Raw genomic sequence first — 15,654 nt, 5'->3', positions numbered from 1 at the left:
TTCTGCGTAGTATCTTCCAGCCATGACCCTCGCAAACACCGCATCCGCACGCCCCACCCGTCCAGCCACGCCCATCTGTCTAGTGTTATGCCCTTCTTCTCGCCGACCTCAGTGTCACGCCGTGTGCCCGAATAATACGGTTCTTCAAGCATCTCCCTCACCGCATCCCAGAACGCCGCCAACCTGTTCTGACGTTTGCGCAGTTCGAGGTCCGACACGGTCAGGCCAGCGCGCCGCCGCGCCTCCACGACGGAGAAGTCCTTCACGAGCGCGAACCCGCTGCCAGGCTCGCCGACGTGCGCCTCAAGCTTCCCGATCGCTACCGTGCCATCGTCGGCGAGCGTCCCGCCTGCGAGGGTGATGAGCCACGCGAGTCATGCGGCGAGGTGCAGGTCTGCAAGAGAGAGCCAGTCGCCTATCGGTCACGCGGAAGGAGATCCACGCCCACAACTCAACGACGACACCCCGCTCAGAAGCCCATGCCGCCCATACCGTCGCCCGGTGCCGCAGGAGCCTTCTCTTCCGGAGCCTCGACGACGCACGCCTCGCTTGTGGTGAGTAAGCTCGCAACACCGGCCGCGTCGACAAGCGCGGTACGAACGACCTTGAGGGGATCGACGATACCGCCCTTGATCATGTCCACCCACTCACCCTTGCTCGCGTCATAGCCCCAAGCGAACTTGTCCTCCGCGCCGTACTGCTGGATCATGGTGCCGACGAGGACAGAGCTTTCCTCGCCCGCGTTCTTGAGGATGGTCCGTGCGGGGTGCGAGAGCGCGCGCTTGATGATGGACACACCGAGGTCCTGGTCGAAGTTGGCGGTCGGGATGGGCTTGACGTCGGGCGAGGCCGTCGCCTGCGAGCCAGGAGCTTTGCTGGTGAGGGCGAGGGATGCCTTGAGGAGAGCGACACCACCGCCGGGGAGGATACCCTCCTCGATGGCCGCGCGCGTGGCGTTGAGGCATCGTCGTAACGGTCCTTCTTCTCGCCGACCTCGACCTCGGAAGAGCCACCAACCTTGATGACCGCGACACCGCCCGAGAGCTTCGCGAGGTGCTTCTGGAGCTTAGTACGGTCATACTCACTTGTCGTGGGCTCCACAATGAGGGAGCGGATCTGTTCGCAGCGCTGCTGGATAGCATCCTTGGAGCCCTCGCCGTTGAGGACAATGGTGTCCTCCTTCGTGATGGTGATGGACCCGAAAGAGCCAAGCATGTCGGGGGTGAGCTGCTCGAGCTTCATGTCGAGCTCGTTGGTGACAACCTGGCCGCCGGTGAGGATGGTGAGGTCGCCGAGGACGGACTTGCGGTTGTCACCAAAGCGAGATGCCATTGAGTGCTCATGCATGACGTGGCGCCTGGCAGTCGCCGGATCCCTGGCAAAGAGTCATGTGACACAGCAACCCGCTGGCACGCAACTCAAAGTCCCCGGCTCAGTACTTTGCACCTCGACGTCGCCCCTCCGCCCACGACTTTCATCTGACAAATAACACACCCGGCCAAAATGGACTCGGATGATATAGGGGACGCCTCCGCGTGGCTGTACAACGACACCGTTGACAGGGAAGGTGCGTCTGCTCTGCCCGTGATAAGGACGGCGCGACTGATCACTGGCACAATACACGCCCGTGCCCTACAGGCGAACATGGCGCACGCTGTAAGCGGACCACTTCTTCTCGCCCTCGCTCCTCCTCGCAGAGCGCATCGGGCGCGGGCTCATCCCGCTGGAAGCGAAGACTGGTATGTACGCCCCCTCCCGCGCTCCCCTCAGTCACGCACCGGATGGACAGTGGTCGAGTTGGGCGCGGGGTGTGCGTTGCTATCGCTCCTCACGTCCACCCTCGCCCGCCCGCCTTCCCTCGTCGTGCTCACGGACTATCCCGACGCGCCGATCCTCGCCAACCTCACGCAGAACCTCCAGCAGAACGTGTCCCGCGTCTCACAGGGGTGCACCGTGCACAGCCGCGGGCATGAATGGGGCTAGGACCCCTGGCCACTCCTGTACGTCGACCCCACATCTGAGTCGGTGCCCCGGCGCGACTGACAGTGACAGGAAACCTCAAAATTTCTTTCGTGGACGCGCCGACGGACTGGCAGATCCAATGCTCACACTCGCCTCCCTTGTATGTTACCTACGCGCCACCGACTCAACCAAATACGATACGCAAGCCCCTTTCTTTCAAACCTCGGGCGGGCGCGGTCAGCCGGGCTTACCCACCTTGTGAGCGGACGCATAATTTGCAAGGCAACTCGGACATGCACCTCACAGCAAACGCGGATGTGTACGTGCTCTCTCTGTGCTAGTGACGGACTCGGCGGTGGAGGTGGGTGAGTGATCATGTAGGCTACTCTTAGATAGGCAGTCAAGAGATGCGCGCGATGTACAGTACCTTACCCAAATCGCAATTGATATGTCTACTATTCGAACTTCGCATGGTGGTGCCCAATACATGCATGCTACCCATGTACTATACCGACTCATGACAGTGAATGGCGCCATGACTTGCATGCGCCATTCCACGCTTTCGGCGAAATATCACTTGTCCCCACTTGCACTGGTATCGGAATAGATTTACTTAGAAATTACTGGCACGTTCTCACAAGGTGTACACTGCTCTGAGAATTCTTGATATTAGTCTCGGAATGATGGTCGATTACTGACCTTCTGAGTATTCCCGAGAATATCGACCATTGCCCGGGAATTCTCAGGGGGGTATTTTCCTGATGTCGGAGGCAGGTCCAAGCCGAAAAAGAGCAAGGACGAATGACCCCGCAGCTCCCGCCCGCACCGTAGAAGACGTTAAGCCATCCGTAGCTAGGAACGAAGACCTCGAAGATCTCGAGATTGAACTCGATTCTATTCAGGGACGAGCGCAGATCATTCAGGCGAGGATAAAGGCCCTGAAGGCATCCGACCCGTCGCAGAGGGTCAAGAGGGAGCGGCGAGACATTGACGAGGACGCCGTTTACTTGATTAAGGGCAACGTCAAGAGGGAGAGATTCCCCATTCGCCTAGAGGCCAGTGGAGATGTCATCGACTTGACTCTAGACGATTAGATGTTGAGTATATCTTCCCACCTACACAGGCGACCGACCTCGGGCGGGCAAGCACTGTGGTGCCGTGTGTTGTTCTCATCGCGCAGATTGGAATCCATAACAGCATGCCTATGTTTCACGCGTGTCGCGCGTGCTAGTTACCCCTAGGCAGACTGCAAACACGACCTTCTTGAGGGGAGGAGAGCGGCGCGCGTGCCAGTTCAAATGGTGTGCGCGACCATCGTGACTGGGCCGCAACCACTTGAGTTCATCCTACTAGCGCAGGCATATGCAGCAGCTTCACGCATTCATGGGACGGATACTTTGAAGTATACTCTCGGCAACCTTCTCAAATCTAGTCGACAATGCAAGACATGTTGATGATCATAAGCACACCGTGAGCAAACCTTCTTCATGAGTCTGGCGACCCATTGTGGATATAGGCGCCTTATCATTTCCGAATGCATTCATGTTTCGCTCACTGGCTTGATGATGGCTGCAAGGCTAACGGCGTGTAGACAGATATCCCTACCGAAGCATCGTGCTATTCCTATAGCTAGGTGGTGTCGCTGCGCTATGTACATACATCTTGCGTCAACGATAGCTCATTCGATGCCAAAAACACTTTGATTATCCAGGTTCCCGGTCCGCGGTCCCATTCCGTTTCGAGCCATTTTGTGGCTCATTTCTTGCTCATACCTGTCCATGACGTCACGCACGGCTCTACGAAGATCACTACCTGTCGACCAGAGGGTCCACGTATAAAAGGCACGTTTGCTGGACGAAAGGCCTTTGTCTCTTGCCATCATCCTCTCCGCGCTCCCAACCGGCACAGACAAATTTACGAGCTGTATGCGAGCGCACCGCGAATGACGACCCATTTTGAAGCCGGTCTCGTTCTGAATGTTAATTACCGTGGCCAGATACCGTATGGTGCGTGATAGACGAGGCTCTTGCTGCGGAGTGACCGGGATGATCCTTGTCTGGCTCAGGATCCTATGATACAACATCGCTGAGATCAAGTATGGAAGCTATCTAGTCCAAGCCCCGGTGGTAAGCCTCGTCCGCGCCATGACGATCTGACATTACTTACGGGCGGCGTGAGGCCTACTTGAAGCGGCCCCGAAGTCTGACGGCGGTCACGGTATGCCGGCGAATCGGGCCTCGGGCATCTCGCCCAGTACGATCGGAATCATCGGATTCGTAGGCCATCATTTCTTCTGTTTCTCACATGTCTGAGCGCATTCTGAACAGCTTTTGTCATGGTCGCTGCAACTTGATGCAGCCACACTGTCCCAGCTGCTGAATTCTGAGTAAGTCGTGGGTTTCACATCGCACCTTCCCCCTTACGGAATGCCGCTCCAGCTATTTTCGGCTGGCCGCATCTGTTGATGACGACACCTTCTCAGGCTTCCGTACCTGCCTTGGAAGCTGCCAGTGGTGTTGAAGCATCTCCTTCTAGTCATCGCTCAGCGATGTTGTACTGTTCAACTTCACGATCCTGTGATAGGGATGCACTGCAGCTCAAGGCATCATCTCGTCGCACACAAGACGCAGCCGAATCGCCTCAGATCAAACCCAGGCGACATTGTGGGCTTCGAGCGGCAAAGCGACACACGAGGGACCCGGGGCGAACGCTCGTACCGCCAAGATAGGCAGATGCGGCGCCGCGATTGGGCGCCTCGAGGTACCCGGTGTGCAATTCTGCATGCTGATTGGCTGGAAGGAGCGAATCCGCACACGGGGGCCTGGGCCTGGCTGGGCAGCACTGGCGTCGAGCGTGTTGTTCCTGAACAGGACGGTCGCCGGTCGGACGCAGAGGGCTGCCTCCGTGGGGAACAGAGCTCGCCGCTACGCCCATGTCACTACTGTCTGCTCACTTTTAACAGCAGTCACTACTGATAATCGCACTCCTGCCACCCCAGAAGTCTGTGAGTACACCGTTCTCCTTCACCCCAGAGCTGACGCCGCACGTCGTGTGTCTCGTCTCTGCCCACTCCCTCTTGCCCGTGGACTAACTGATTTGTTCGCAGGTGCTGAGTCGGTGCTCTGCATCAACGGACCTCCCCGCATCCGCCACTCCTTTCGGATCACACTCGTTCACAAAAGCAAGCAGCGCCCCGTCGTGCGCACCTGCGAGGCCCACCCTCCTAACGATCGTTCATGTTCACGCCCCCGCCGTCGCCCGACCCGCCCCGCACGCATCGCGGTCGCAATGAACACAGACCCTCATGCTCATTCGATGCCCCAGGGGAACCGTTTCTGACTGTCACGCGATCGAGCTCACCTGCGACCTCGTCTTCGCGTTCGAGCAGTCCCTCTCCGACCCCGGTCTCATCATGTACGACCACTCCAGACGCCCATCTAGCCACCTTCGAGAAGTCGCACGCCAGTGTCGACCAGGCGCACCTGCGCATGCTGATGAAGAAACGCCGCAACGCACGACGACTGAAGTTCTCTGTCCTGGTAGTGCCCGCGGCTCTCATTATCATCACCCTGTCTACGCGGTACATGTCGCACCCCGCCGTACTCGACGTGTTCTCTGGGGATAGTGCAGCGCCGGGATGGCGAGCGCTCGCAGCCTCGGTGCTCGACTGGGAGGGCAATATTCACGAGCGACACGACAAGCGGGAACTGGAATATCAACTAGACCTCGAGGGCCGGTCACCACAAACAGCCAGCGGGATCTCCTTCCCCTCCGAGACGGCCACAAGCGCGTCGACTGCGTCCGCCACGGCTACTGCGACGTCCATCATGACTGCGTCCGAGACGGACACGAGCACGGCGCCGACAGCGACCGTGACCGACAACTCGGCTGCCCCGACAATACCTGCGGAGGCACCGGTGCTCCCGACCCCGTTCCCGCAGCCATTCGACTCGACGGGGATCACGACGAACTTCTCGACGGATGGCTGCCGCGAATTCTTTGTCAACATGACTCAGACAGCGCCGTTCCGCGAGTGCAGGCCGTTTTCGCTGCTGGTGCAACATTCGAGCGCGTTCATCGAGGTGCGTCCTTCCTTTCGGGCTTAGGGTTTCGGGGCTTGGACATGTTCGGTGTTCGCGTGAGCGGGGTATCGCAAATTCCGGGTGATGGGCAGGAGTGATCTGCACAGACGTGATCGACGACGGCCTCGGCTGTGATCGTGGGCAGGAACCGGCGGCGGGAGACATGTCTCCATGCTGTCCCGATGCGCTGTGCAGATCTACCCCGGCTCGACACTTTGATCGATAGCTCGCTTCTCCTATCATACCCGTCGCCCCTCCCTCCCGGGTCGATCTCCGTATGACGTCGATAGCTGATCTTGGGAGGACAGGCCCAGTTTAACCTCACGGAGCTGAATAGCATAATCTGGGGAACGTGTAATACGGACCTCAGCGCGGACCAGTGCGAGGAGAACATGGCGTATTTCGCGGACGCGCTCCAGGACGCGTGCTCGACAGACCTCAAGGCAAACAACCAAGTTGCTGTAAGCAGCCTACTAGGTACGATCCACCATTCTTTCACATCCCCTTTGATCATTAACGTGCCTGCAATCGATCAGGCCTGCAAACCTACTCATTCATGCGCGAGACCGCGTGCCTCTCCTCATCAACCAACACCTACTGCTACGTCTCCGCGTTCTCCTCCACAGCGCACCCCGCAGACGCGTATTACTACACGCTCCCGCTTGGCACCGCCCTCCCGAACGCGAGCGACCCCAGCTGCTCCTCGTGCACGCAGCACATCATGGAAGGATACGTGGACCAGGGCCTCAACACGAGCGGCCTGCAGCAGACGTACGCGGCTGCGGCGGTGTTGACGAACAAGGTGTGCGGGACGGGTTTCGTGCAGGAGATGGAGACCAAGAGCAGTGCAGCGGAGCGGGCGTGGGGAGTGGATGTGGGGTGGTGGGTCGCGACGAGTGTGTGCGTAGTGAGTACGCTGATCGCGATGGCCGGAGCGTGGTAGTAGCGGGGGAGGTCGGCAAGTCAAGTGGGCAAACACGGACACTTGCATGGTTTCTGGAGGGCATTTCCCTTTCGGTTGTTGCGTCATCGGTATTTTTGTTGGTCGAAATTTGGGCTGCGAGGACTTTGCATGTTGTGTTTTGTTACTGCTAAGTACAGTACGTCGAGTCTGCTACTCGAGGTCGTACTTACACATGGTTTGGGCTATTCGTCGCGCGCGATCATTCTTTTCAAAGCTGCTTCTACGCCCATACCTGGCCGCTTGCTACCTTATTATTCGTATATTATCTGTCGTGTAGTCTTTCACGTTCTAGACTCTTCTACTACATACGGGTGCCCGAGCACAATGCACATGCCTCTCATGCCACTAGTGCCACTCATGGGTGTTAGTTGTGTTGTGCACGTGACATGACAGCGACGGCCTCACACGTTGCTGTAAGAATAGCGAAGTCTGCTGAATTCATCTCGTTCTCGTTCTCGGAAACAGACTTTCAGTAGCTTATAGCAATTGCTTGCGACATAGGATGAGCAAGTTTTGCACAATTCGCTCTGATCACAATCATGCGAAGCGGCGGGCGGCAATTGCCAAATTGAGACGCCGCGCCACTCGATACGGCGACTGGCCGCCTTCGTGCCACTCACCCGCGTTTCTCGCCACTGCCCGAAGCTTGATTAATTGATTGTCTACCAAGTACTGTTTCCAGATGCCGTACTTTCCCCGTACTTTCTTTGCCCTGGCCGAGAGCCTTGGACGTGGCTTCCGAATCCTAGCTTCTGTGCAGACTCGCAACCTCGCGCTGCTTCGCTCGACGCTCTTTGGCCATGGACTATCGGCGACTTGAGAAGCACAGGCAGCACAGCTCAGGCACCTACACTTTGACCGACTATTGTCATGATCACGCATGGAGGGATCTCGCTTGATCAATAAGATCGAGATCTTACGTGCACCGCAAACCTCCGCGAACACGTTTGCTTTGACTATGCCCCTATTGTCACAAGCCAACCCGAGTGCTATGCTACCGCCATCCTGTACAACACAAAGCGCTTCGCTTCCCCTACTGGCTGCCCAGCCTGTACTTATGGCCCCGGACTGTCGGCGTGTCCCTGGAACGAACGTCTTCTCTCACTCCACATCGCAGCCATGCGCGTACGAAGATACGATGCCACCCTTGGCAGGACCGACACCGGCCGATATGAGGAGCACGAGTATGAGGTACATGGCACTGTAGCGAGCTGCTACCTCGAGATACCTCGAGAAAGACCTGTAAGTGGCTTCACCTCCAATGCTCTTGCTCGAAGTCGCGTTCTCATGCCCTGCGCCTTCCATATACCCAGAGCTATCTCTGTGAGTTTCACAACGCCACAGACTGTGACGTCCGTGTCTTCATGTCGGCATCGGGGTATGGCCTGTGCAACTCGAATCACTTCCGCCCCTGGGAGCGTGGGTGCATCAACCAGTCGCCGGACCCGAACGAGGTGGATCTGCGGGCCAACGGCCGGGGGAAAGACGTCAAGCTGGCGCCAGTCCGGCTGCCTCCGGATAGTAAGTCTCCCATTGAACGAATCTGCTCTTGTCGCTTATCATTCATTGTCTGCGATGTTCGTAGACCCTCACTTCGCAGCACACCGGGGCATAGTAGAAATCCGCGTCTTCAAGGTCGCGCCACTCACACAATCAGAAAACGGCGAGAGCACCAGTGGACAGCCCTCCGCATCTGCCGCGCCAGCGCCAACACCGTGGTTCGTCTCTCCCGAAGTATGGGCACACCCGGACGCCGTCTTTCAATTCGTGATCGCGGATGCGGGCCTCCCATTGCACCACGAAAGACACCCACCCTCTGCGGCGACTATGGCGCGCGCTAGGACATTATGCTCCTCGACGCTGCCTGTCTGCCTACCTCCGTTCGTTGCTTTGAGGTCGCCTTTGCAGCCCACACCTCGTCCTCCGCAACCGGAACCTCTGCCTGTGCCCGAGATATGGCGCCCCGCTCCCTTTCTACCTGCGCCAGTCCCTCACCAACTCCTCTCTCACTCACGAGCGCAACGCCACCCCAACCGTGGACTCAGAGTCACTACCGACCTCGGCGCTCGGGGGCTCATCAGTGGCGCTCAGGCTCGTCCAGGAGTCGGCTACGCCGAAGGACGACCCCCGCAAGGCAGTGCGGTCGCTGGCGAGCCTACGCAAGCCCACGGACGCGCGGCCCTTGTGGCGCGGTTCTACGAGACCCAAATGCGGCGGGACGCGGTGCGATCTCAAGAACGTATGCGGAATCACCGGTTCAGGACGCTTGGCCTATGAATCATGCGCTATTTTGTTCGATGTATGCTACCCTTCGCATGTTTTGTTATGCGACCTACGATATGTACGCCCTTGTGAGGTCCCATCAGAACATACCGTGTTCTTCTCTGCCGTGCCTCCGTACTCTCTCCGCGAGGATTCCTCAGTGACTCCTCGTGCTACCTTGTTCTTGACGCCACCGTCACCACTGGTGGTGAACTGGAATTCTTAGAAGGTCGCCAAGCACATGCACACTGTGCACCGGCCAAAGCAGCGGTATCAAATGACAGAGCTTCGCGAGATTCATCTGAACAGCGTGCGGGCTCTGTTATTGTGGTTTACGACATGTATGCTGCCCTTCGTACGTACTTCAGGGCCAAAGACAGTGCTTGGCACTGCTACGTCCGACGTCTACGTTGCCTCAGTACGACGGGCGCCTGATAGACACCCCGGAATGGCAACTAGCTTGAACGCCACTCGGACGCCACTCGGACGCCACTCCGAGTCGGATTACGACCATACTCAAGTTCCTTAGGACTCCCACCCGGCAGCTTAGCTCTTGCTTTACTTCAATTTCGGGCGGCTGTCGCGACAGAGGACTGGTATCTCCCAAGTCCGAACTTCCTTTGGTCGGGTTCTGAATGCCACCGGCTTGATGCCATCGTGGTAGCTTCTGCCACCTCAACACCCTGTACCGCAGCAGCCGGTGCTGCACACCGGGATGCATCTGATAGAACCACCGAAATGCGCGAGTTCACCTTCATCTTGCTATACACAGGTACTCCGCGAACCGCCCTACCCGATGATCTTCTCTGTGAGCCTCGTGGTGTGTGCGTTCTACAATTGACTTTGGCCGTCCCGACGCTGCCGCCCACTGCCTTCCGCGTCGTCATATGGGATACCGTATCTCATTGAATCGAGATTCGGTTGACGATGTATATATACGATGTTATTGTGCAGTGGGATACTCGGACCCGGCTCACTACTACCAGTTGTCATTCGCAAGCATGCGCCTCCTCGATTACAAGGTAACGCTCGTCTCCGACAGCAGCGATTCGGAACCCGTAGAGGAATTACAAGAGTATGAACGCGAAGTACACGGGAATGTTGCGAGCTGCTACGTCGTGTATCACAGCAGTCTGCGGGATGTGAGTATAATCGCTGTAAGATTTACTGTCACACATAGGGCCGATCGCTGACGTTGATCCGTTGTCTAGCGGTACAAGTTCAAGTGCCGTAACTATATGGGAGAAGGCGTCTACGTCTCCACCTTACTCAATGGCAAGAAAGTTTGTGAAACGACGTACTTCCCGGATGGTACCCGCAAGCATCTACGCCTGACAAAGCTGGTGCGTGAGTCACACCAGGCGGAACAGTTTCAACTCCCTGTATTGTCTGATGGTAAGTACCGTGTCCCATCACATCCCTCCATCTCACGCATTTGCTCGTAGACCCTGATCCTGCGGTCACGGCGTGGATAGTCGAATTCCGCTTATTCGAAGAACCGGAGTCCAGCCAGCCTGGGAACGTAGATCCTTCCGCTGTAGCGTCGTCCGTCGAAGGAGGCCCTCCCTCTAGAGGACGCCGCACCTGGGAGCCCTCTCCCGAACAGTGGCAGCATCCTCACGCAGTCTTGCGATTCGTCTTCTCAGCGAAGCCAGGTGGCTGTAATAACCCCACTCAGCAAGCCGAGGACATCATGGCGAATGCTCGGACGTTCTACCCGCCCTCTGTCGCTCTCCCCCCTGTGGCAGCCTCCGAGTCGTCGAGGTCTGGGGAATCCAGGTTCCACGAGAGACGGCGAGATGAAGAACGCAAGGCACGCACGGCCGAGAGGAAGGCGAGGAAGGCCGTGAGGAAGGAGGCAAGGAAGGCCGCGAAAGAGGCCGCGAAGGACGCAGCGAAGATAGCGGTCAAGGCGGCAGTGAGAGCGACGGCACAGGCTAACGTCAGCGGTGGACTGCCTATGCAGGCCGGTACTTCTCGACAGGGCGGAGGTTCAGCGCAGGGACGCCGCCAGAACGTCTCGACTCGGCGGACTGGGTTGAACTGGGGCGTGTACGAAGACAACTTCCTCGAGTTCTTGCAGCTTCTGCAGGTCAGTCTCCAAGCATGAGTCTCGTGATAGTGTCTGAAAATGTACTCACACAGACTGCAGGAGCGGGCCCTTGAAAAGAACAGTGACTTCAAGAACGCGCAGGTGACGGGAGACTCGGATCGTGGCGCGATTGGATCAACGATGGATGCCGACTGAAGTATGCGATATCTCTATGCCATCCGCACTCACTCTGTACTACTACCATGCCGCACATTCTATGCTCTATGCCAGTATGCCTTTATGCCAACACCCGCGACCGTGAGTTGCTATGCTCCCGACGTATCGATCTGGGCCCACTAGCAACATCATGCATCATGACTCGGATGCATGCCAAACGCTCAACGTCAACTCTGACCGGCCATGACAATAACTGCCCTGGGTTGCCTTGACTACCGGTACGCTCCGTTTGCTTGGTCCTTTCTTCGCCTCATCGTGAATCTTAGACAGTGCACTCTTGACTCGTGAACAATGGTCATGCCGCCGGGCTTGGCAATATTGCTTCAGTACGCCGGGCGCCTGCTAACGACGGGTGGCATTCCCAAACAGGCAATGGTCAAGTTGAAGCCCACAATCCGACTCGTTACAGTATCTCGACCGCGGCGTCCTCAAGACGGTTCCCTCACTCGTCGACATATCGTGTTGTCCAACACCATGAACTCGATCTGTGAGGTCATATGGGCCCTCAGGCTGATACCGCCGTCTACCGCCACTCAGGCTGAATGGCGCCGTTCGACTCAGAGTTGAGCAGGTTGCCGCCTGCTGACATAAATGGTGCGTACACGTTGCAAATTACAAGACAAAGCCTTCATGAGGAGGTGCCGACTTGACTTGCCAATCTTGGCACGAATCTCGTTGCTAGGGGCAGACTCGCGGGGTGTAAAGCGATCGCTTTGACTGTGGCCACGCCTTCTGGGCCACGGCGTCTTGAAGCGCTTCGATGTGGCCGCTGCCCATGCAGTATATATATAAGCCTGCCCATCCTTACAGTCCCGCAATTTGTCTTAACTCCTTCTCTGGTTTGCGATGGTTGAGTTTTCTCGTCGGGGATGTTATCAGGCGACCATGGTCTCCGATGGGCCGGATCTTACGGATCCTACGGATCCTGAGTCGCCTCTCAAGGAGTCGCTTCTCAAGGAGTACGATGTCGAGGAGCATGGGATAGTTGTAAGTAGCTTTGTTGAGGCAAATTGGAAGCAGCAGGCGGTGCGCATCATATCAACTGTGTCCGACAGGATTATCGCTGACTTTCGACGTTGTTCTAGACTTACCGGGTGAAGTGCTACAATAGTACTAGTCATGGTGTCTATGTGTTTGCGCTCTACAACGGCAGAGCCCTGCGATCGGCGACCTATTTGCAAGCTGGAACTAGCGGCCGGTTGCAGACGGCGAAGCAGCCCTACGCTAAGGGACAAGAGAAGGCGTCGCGAAGAGTTTATGATGAAAATGGTAAGTACTTGAACCAATGTTTCCCCACTCACATGATACATCTGTTCGTACTATTTCTTAGATCGGCACCAATCCACCGGAATCGTGGAAATCCGTTTCTATGATCCCAGTGAAGGCATGCCAGTGCCCTCCTTTGAACCGGACACAATCTACCCCGACCACGTCGCCATCTTGGCCAGAGAGAAGACTCCGTTCGAGAAACAATGGCTCCCCACTCCCGAGCAATGGGCGAATCCACACAAAGTGATTCGCTTTGTCTACACGGGCAAAGGCGGCTACGCCAACATAGACCAGAAACGCAAGGACATCATGGCGCGTGCCAGGGTCTTCCGCCCCCCATCGTCACACGAGTTCGTCCTACCTCCCATTGCAGCCTTAAGCAGTCCAGTGGTAGCCAAGGAGCCTACGACCATATCTCAGGATGTTGTGAATTTTTGTGAGTTTGTGGGCTTTGTGTGGGTGAGTAATCCGTAGCCTCCTCCTAAATCCACAGCGCTGACAATAAGTCTAGCAACGGGCAGAGCAAGAACAGGCATTGGCCATGGGTCTTGCGGAAGCAGAAGCTATTCCAGAGAACCACGGAGCGGATGACGCGGCGATGGATGTCAATTGATAGGGCCGACATGCTCACCCAAGCTTGGTTTCCTATCTTATGTTCTATTACTACGTGTTCTGTCATCTTATGCACTATGTTTCTATGCCTCTCCCTATGATCGCCTGCCTGTGAACAAGATCGCGAGGACGCTGTCATGACTCTCGAGCTTGGACACTATGGCCAGCTGTTTGGAAGGTGGTCGTCCGACGTCGATGCGCACTATCCCTGACTCGGTCTCACGTCGTTCGTAACATCGTGATCCCATGGACATTAAATCGCATATCATACAAGTGTAGGTGAATTAAACAATGAAATAATCGGTAGAGGCGAGTGACGTGTGATGGGTCATGTTATGAGAGGCATCCGATGAGGCAGACTCCAGAGAACCGGCAGGGTGATGCTAGTCGTCGTCGTCGTCGTCTTGGGTAAGATCAATAACATCAGCGTCGACATCAATGACATAAGGATGTCGCCTAGGCGCAGGTGGGAGGTCGTGCAGTCGCTGGGGCTGATGGTACGGGGCGGGCACCTCGTGCTGAGCGCTTCTAGCGCGCAACATGTTCTGCAACAGTGCAAGTTACAGAGCCAGGTTCGATAGAAGATACGAAGGCATACCTCGACTTGCATGTCGTCGTAGTACTCGGAGCCCAAGCGTTCCGCGAGTGGCCGTGGCTCGGCCTTCACCGGTGCTTGATAGTTTGGGGGGCCCGCGCTGCCGGCATTCGAACCCATATAGAGCACAGAGGTGTTCCGTTTCCTGCTCGGGTGGAACGCCGCGGGCTGGTCTTGATAGTACGCTTCTGCACCATCGTCTCTCGGTATGATTCCTTGCGCTTGCAACATTGCTACGGGTGACAGGGCTCTTGAGATGTCAAGGCATTTCATGCGTGTGGCGCACCTCTTGGTTGATAGCGGAAGATGAAGCGAATGTAGGGGTCATTCTTTCCATCGAGGAATATCCTTCTTGGTCCTGAGGGTGCGTAGGGCTCGCACCATTTGCCCTCGCCGAGTCTACGCAAGAGGCAACATATAGCTCGATGAGGTTACATGCCACGGTAGCTGGACAAACCTGACACAGTGCGTCCCGGCCTTCTTGCTCCGTTCGTGTACAGGTGGTCGATCTGCGTATTCCTGAGGCCGACGGTGATGGTTGGGCCGGAACTCCTCGTGTGAGTATCTGATGCGATATACCCGGACTTCAATGACGCCTAGGTTGTTGTTGCTCGGGTCGTCAGGATCGGCCATGTCGTCGTCGTCTGGAGAGCTGATGTCAACGCTGTGGTGTGCTCAGTAGATCGGGAGGCCCAACACAGCCCAGCGCAAGCCTGTGGCGCCAGATAACCAGGGAGCGCGACTCCGTAGGTTTGGCTGCGTTCGTGACCGCTCGTGAGCGGAGAGCACGCCAAACGAGCGTAAGCAGGCCACATCGGGAGGCAGTCCAACGTCTTCACTGGAACGCCACTTGCATACGACTTGTGGCTTGACGTGTGAGACGTTGTCGTCGTTGCGACAACTACGCATGTGTATCTTCCCCAGTTTGAGGCGGGGCTTGGTCATGGTGTTGCCGCATAGTGAGAGTGCGCTATCATAGAACGGGGTACCCGCTGTGTGCGTCGACTCTGTTCTGGTCGTGCAGCACAGTCTTGACCGCTTGTGGCGCCAGTTGCTACTCTAGTTGAAGCATAGAGAACGCACCTGTTGTAGTAAGCGGCGCAAACTGGAAGTATTGTTTGTAGTCTCCGCCGGTGCGGACACCATTCCGCGCACCCCTCTGCCCCGGGTCGACATTTGAACATCCCATGCGCTGACCGTCCATAAAGCACTCCGCAGCCGCCGGCCCGTACAGATCGTTCTGCCACCTCACTGCGAAGCTCTGTGACATGAATGGCATGCGTCTCTTGAGTGAGTGAGACGAGTGCGAGTGGGATGTGGCGCTGACCTTGCCTGCTTCGCTAGCGATGTAGCACGACACGGTGGTATCGTCTACAATGCGAAAGTCATACTCGTCGACGATATCTCCGTCGCAGAAGACGAAGGTGTGCCAGTCCTTGAAAAACATCAAGCGTTGCAGTGGCGGGGGTAGCTGCGTGGTGAGAGGAGACAAGACGCGTTCCCGAATCCCGAGCCATTGTTCGCCGCTCTTGGCGTAGGCGCGGTCACATGATATGCTACGCGACACAATTACGGGACGTCGTACACATCGGTTCCGGGAACGTCACAATAGCCTTGATCTAAGTTGTATTGTTAGACA

At 56.9% G+C, this 15,654-nt stretch overlaps 9 protein-coding genes across 9 annotated transcripts; 7 read left to right on the top strand and 2 right to left on the bottom strand.

Annotated features, from left to right (window-relative positions):
• Nucleotides 1-469: 469 nt before the first annotated feature.
• Nucleotides 470-1,516, bottom strand: C8Q71DRAFT_823825 (chaperonin Cpn60/TCP-1 family; the record flags this gene model as incomplete). The annotated part of the gene is made up of 2 exons (XM_047926249.1): nucleotides 994-1,516; nucleotides 470-934 (listed from the first exon to the last, which is right to left on the bottom strand). Exons 1-2 carry the CDS (start codon nucleotides 1,345-1,347, stop codon nucleotides 470-472), a joined length of 819 nt encoding a protein of 272 aa, XP_047775979.1. The 5' UTR covers nucleotides 1,348-1,516.
• On the top strand, nucleotides 1,504-1,983 carry C8Q71DRAFT_860482 (uncharacterized protein; the record flags this gene model as incomplete). Its single annotated transcript, XM_047927805.1, has 3 exons — nucleotides 1,504-1,567; nucleotides 1,662-1,739; nucleotides 1,790-1,983. The coding sequence occupies 3 exons, from the start codon at nucleotides 1,504-1,506 to the stop codon at nucleotides 1,981-1,983; spliced, it is 336 nt and encodes a 111-aa protein (XP_047775978.1).
• Nucleotides 1,984-3,965: 1,982 nt separating this feature from the next.
• C8Q71DRAFT_194349 (uncharacterized protein) lies at nucleotides 3,966-5,119 on the top strand. Its single transcript, XM_047916893.1, has 5 exons — nucleotides 3,966-4,088; nucleotides 4,141-4,238; nucleotides 4,290-4,348; nucleotides 4,445-4,966; nucleotides 5,069-5,119. The coding sequence occupies exons 2-4, from the start codon at nucleotides 4,182-4,184 to the stop codon at nucleotides 4,935-4,937; spliced, it is 609 nt and encodes a 202-aa protein (XP_047775977.1). The 5' UTR covers nucleotides 3,966-4,088; nucleotides 4,141-4,181; the 3' UTR covers nucleotides 4,938-4,966; nucleotides 5,069-5,119.
• C8Q71DRAFT_774639 (uncharacterized protein) lies at nucleotides 4,826-7,466 on the top strand. Its single transcript, XM_047924543.1, has 4 exons — nucleotides 4,826-4,966; nucleotides 5,069-6,044; nucleotides 6,353-6,521; nucleotides 6,581-7,466. The coding sequence occupies exons 2-4, from the start codon at nucleotides 5,199-5,201 to the stop codon at nucleotides 6,985-6,987; spliced, it is 1,422 nt and encodes a 473-aa protein (XP_047775976.1). The 5' UTR covers nucleotides 4,826-4,966; nucleotides 5,069-5,198; the 3' UTR covers nucleotides 6,988-7,466.
• A 543-nt stretch (nucleotides 7,467-8,009) lies between these two features.
• On the top strand, nucleotides 8,010-9,522 carry C8Q71DRAFT_194266 (uncharacterized protein). Its single transcript, XM_047916892.1, has 3 exons — nucleotides 8,010-8,250; nucleotides 8,322-8,529; nucleotides 8,594-9,522. The coding sequence occupies exons 1-3, from the start codon at nucleotides 8,128-8,130 to the stop codon at nucleotides 9,283-9,285; spliced, it is 1,023 nt and encodes a 340-aa protein (XP_047775975.1). The 5' UTR covers nucleotides 8,010-8,127; the 3' UTR covers nucleotides 9,286-9,522.
• A 239-nt stretch (nucleotides 9,523-9,761) lies between these two features.
• Nucleotides 9,762-11,673, top strand: C8Q71DRAFT_909674 (uncharacterized protein). The gene is made up of 4 exons (XM_047929055.1): nucleotides 9,762-10,412; nucleotides 10,482-10,665; nucleotides 10,716-11,362; nucleotides 11,423-11,673. Exons 1-4 carry the CDS (start codon nucleotides 10,158-10,160, stop codon nucleotides 11,516-11,518), a joined length of 1,182 nt encoding a protein of 393 aa, XP_047775974.1. The 5' UTR covers nucleotides 9,762-10,157; the 3' UTR covers nucleotides 11,519-11,673.
• Nucleotides 11,674-11,805: 132 nt separating this feature from the next.
• On the top strand, nucleotides 11,806-12,195 carry C8Q71DRAFT_774634 (uncharacterized protein). Its single transcript, XM_047924542.1, has one exon. It carries the CDS (start codon nucleotides 11,831-11,833, stop codon nucleotides 12,104-12,106), a length of 276 nt encoding a protein of 91 aa, XP_047775973.1. The 5' UTR covers nucleotides 11,806-11,830; the 3' UTR covers nucleotides 12,107-12,195.
• A 196-nt stretch (nucleotides 12,196-12,391) lies between these two features.
• C8Q71DRAFT_849946 (uncharacterized protein) lies at nucleotides 12,392-13,481 on the top strand. The gene is made up of 4 exons (XM_047926718.1): nucleotides 12,392-12,565; nucleotides 12,625-12,808; nucleotides 12,870-13,267; nucleotides 13,320-13,481. Exons 1-4 carry the CDS (start codon nucleotides 12,425-12,427, stop codon nucleotides 13,419-13,421), a joined length of 825 nt encoding a protein of 274 aa, XP_047775972.1. The 5' UTR covers nucleotides 12,392-12,424; the 3' UTR covers nucleotides 13,422-13,481.
• Nucleotides 13,482-13,647: 166 nt separating this feature from the next.
• C8Q71DRAFT_774627 (uncharacterized protein) lies at nucleotides 13,648-15,612 on the bottom strand. The gene is made up of 6 exons (XM_047924541.1): nucleotides 15,343-15,612; nucleotides 15,099-15,276; nucleotides 14,473-14,659; nucleotides 14,302-14,414; nucleotides 14,019-14,248; nucleotides 13,648-13,965 (listed from the first exon to the last, which is right to left on the bottom strand). The coding sequence occupies exons 1-6, from the start codon at nucleotides 15,460-15,462 to the stop codon at nucleotides 13,804-13,806; spliced, it is 990 nt and encodes a 329-aa protein (XP_047775971.1). The 5' UTR covers nucleotides 15,463-15,612; the 3' UTR covers nucleotides 13,648-13,803.
• Between the last annotated feature and the right edge of the window lie 42 nt (nucleotides 15,613-15,654).

Source organism: Rhodofomes roseus, assembly GCF_022264815.1.
Source record: "Rhodofomes roseus strain CIRM-BRFM 1785 chromosome Unknown C8Q71scaffold_19, whole genome shotgun sequence".
Taxonomy (NCBI): Eukaryota; Fungi; Basidiomycota; class Agaricomycetes; order Polyporales; family Fomitopsidaceae; genus Rhodofomes; species Rhodofomes roseus.
Note: the sequence above shows the minus strand (reverse complement) of the source record. Positions and strands in the feature narration are given on the sequence as shown.

Coding starts and splice junctions, on each gene's coding strand:
- C8Q71DRAFT_194349 (XM_047916893.1), top strand. CDS start 4,182: ATGCCGGCGAATCGGGCCTCGGGCATCTCGCCCAGTACGATCGGAATC. Junction 4,239..4,289: donor CGATCGGAATCATCGGATTC/GTAGGCCATCAT, acceptor CATTCTGAACAG/CTTTTGTCATGGTCGCTGCA. Junction 4,349..4,444: donor TCCCAGCTGCTGAATTCTGA/GTAAGTCGTGGG, acceptor ACACCTTCTCAG/GCTTCCGTACCTGCCTTGGA.
- C8Q71DRAFT_774639 (XM_047924543.1), top strand. CDS start 5,199: ATGTTCACGCCCCCGCCGTCGCCCGACCCGCCCCGCACGCATCGCGGT. Junction 6,045..6,352: donor ATTCGAGCGCGTTCATCGAG/GTGCGTCCTTCC, acceptor TTGGGAGGACAG/GCCCAGTTTAACCTCACGGA. Junction 6,522..6,580: donor TGCTGTAAGCAGCCTACTAG/GTACGATCCACC, acceptor GCAATCGATCAG/GCCTGCAAACCTACTCATTC.
- C8Q71DRAFT_194266 (XM_047916892.1), top strand. CDS start 8,128: ATGCGCGTACGAAGATACGATGCCACCCTTGGCAGGACCGACACCGGC. Junction 8,251..8,321: donor AGATACCTCGAGAAAGACCT/GTAAGTGGCTTC, acceptor CCATATACCCAG/AGCTATCTCTGTGAGTTTCA. Junction 8,530..8,593: donor AGTCCGGCTGCCTCCGGATA/GTAAGTCTCCCA, acceptor CGATGTTCGTAG/ACCCTCACTTCGCAGCACAC.
- C8Q71DRAFT_909674 (XM_047929055.1), top strand. CDS start 10,158: ATGGGATACCGTATCTCATTGAATCGAGATTCGGTTGACGATGTATAT. Junction 10,413..10,481: donor ATCACAGCAGTCTGCGGGAT/GTGAGTATAATC, acceptor TCCGTTGTCTAG/CGGTACAAGTTCAAGTGCCG. Junction 11,363..11,422: donor AGTTCTTGCAGCTTCTGCAG/GTCAGTCTCCAA, acceptor CACAGACTGCAG/GAGCGGGCCCTTGAAAAGAA.
- C8Q71DRAFT_774634 (XM_047924542.1), top strand. CDS start 11,831: ATGGTCATGCCGCCGGGCTTGGCAATATTGCTTCAGTACGCCGGGCGC.
- C8Q71DRAFT_849946 (XM_047926718.1), top strand. CDS start 12,425: ATGGTCTCCGATGGGCCGGATCTTACGGATCCTACGGATCCTGAGTCG. Junction 12,566..12,624: donor CAAATTGGAAGCAGCAGGCG/GTGCGCATCATA, acceptor ACGTTGTTCTAG/ACTTACCGGGTGAAGTGCTA. Junction 13,268..13,319: donor AGTTTGTGGGCTTTGTGTGG/GTGAGTAATCCG, acceptor CAATAAGTCTAG/CAACGGGCAGAGCAAGAACA.
- C8Q71DRAFT_774627 (XM_047924541.1), bottom strand. CDS start 15,462: ATGTTTTTCAAGGACTGGCACACCTTCGTCTTCTGCGACGGAGATATC. Junction 15,277..15,342: donor TCGCTAGCGAAGCAGGCAAG/GTCAGCGCCACA, acceptor TTCATGTCACAG/AGCTTCGCAGTGAGGTGGCA. Junction 14,660..15,098: donor TGCGCCGCTTACTACAACAG/GTGCGTTCTCTA, acceptor TCAGCTCTCCAG/ACGACGACGACATGGCCGAT.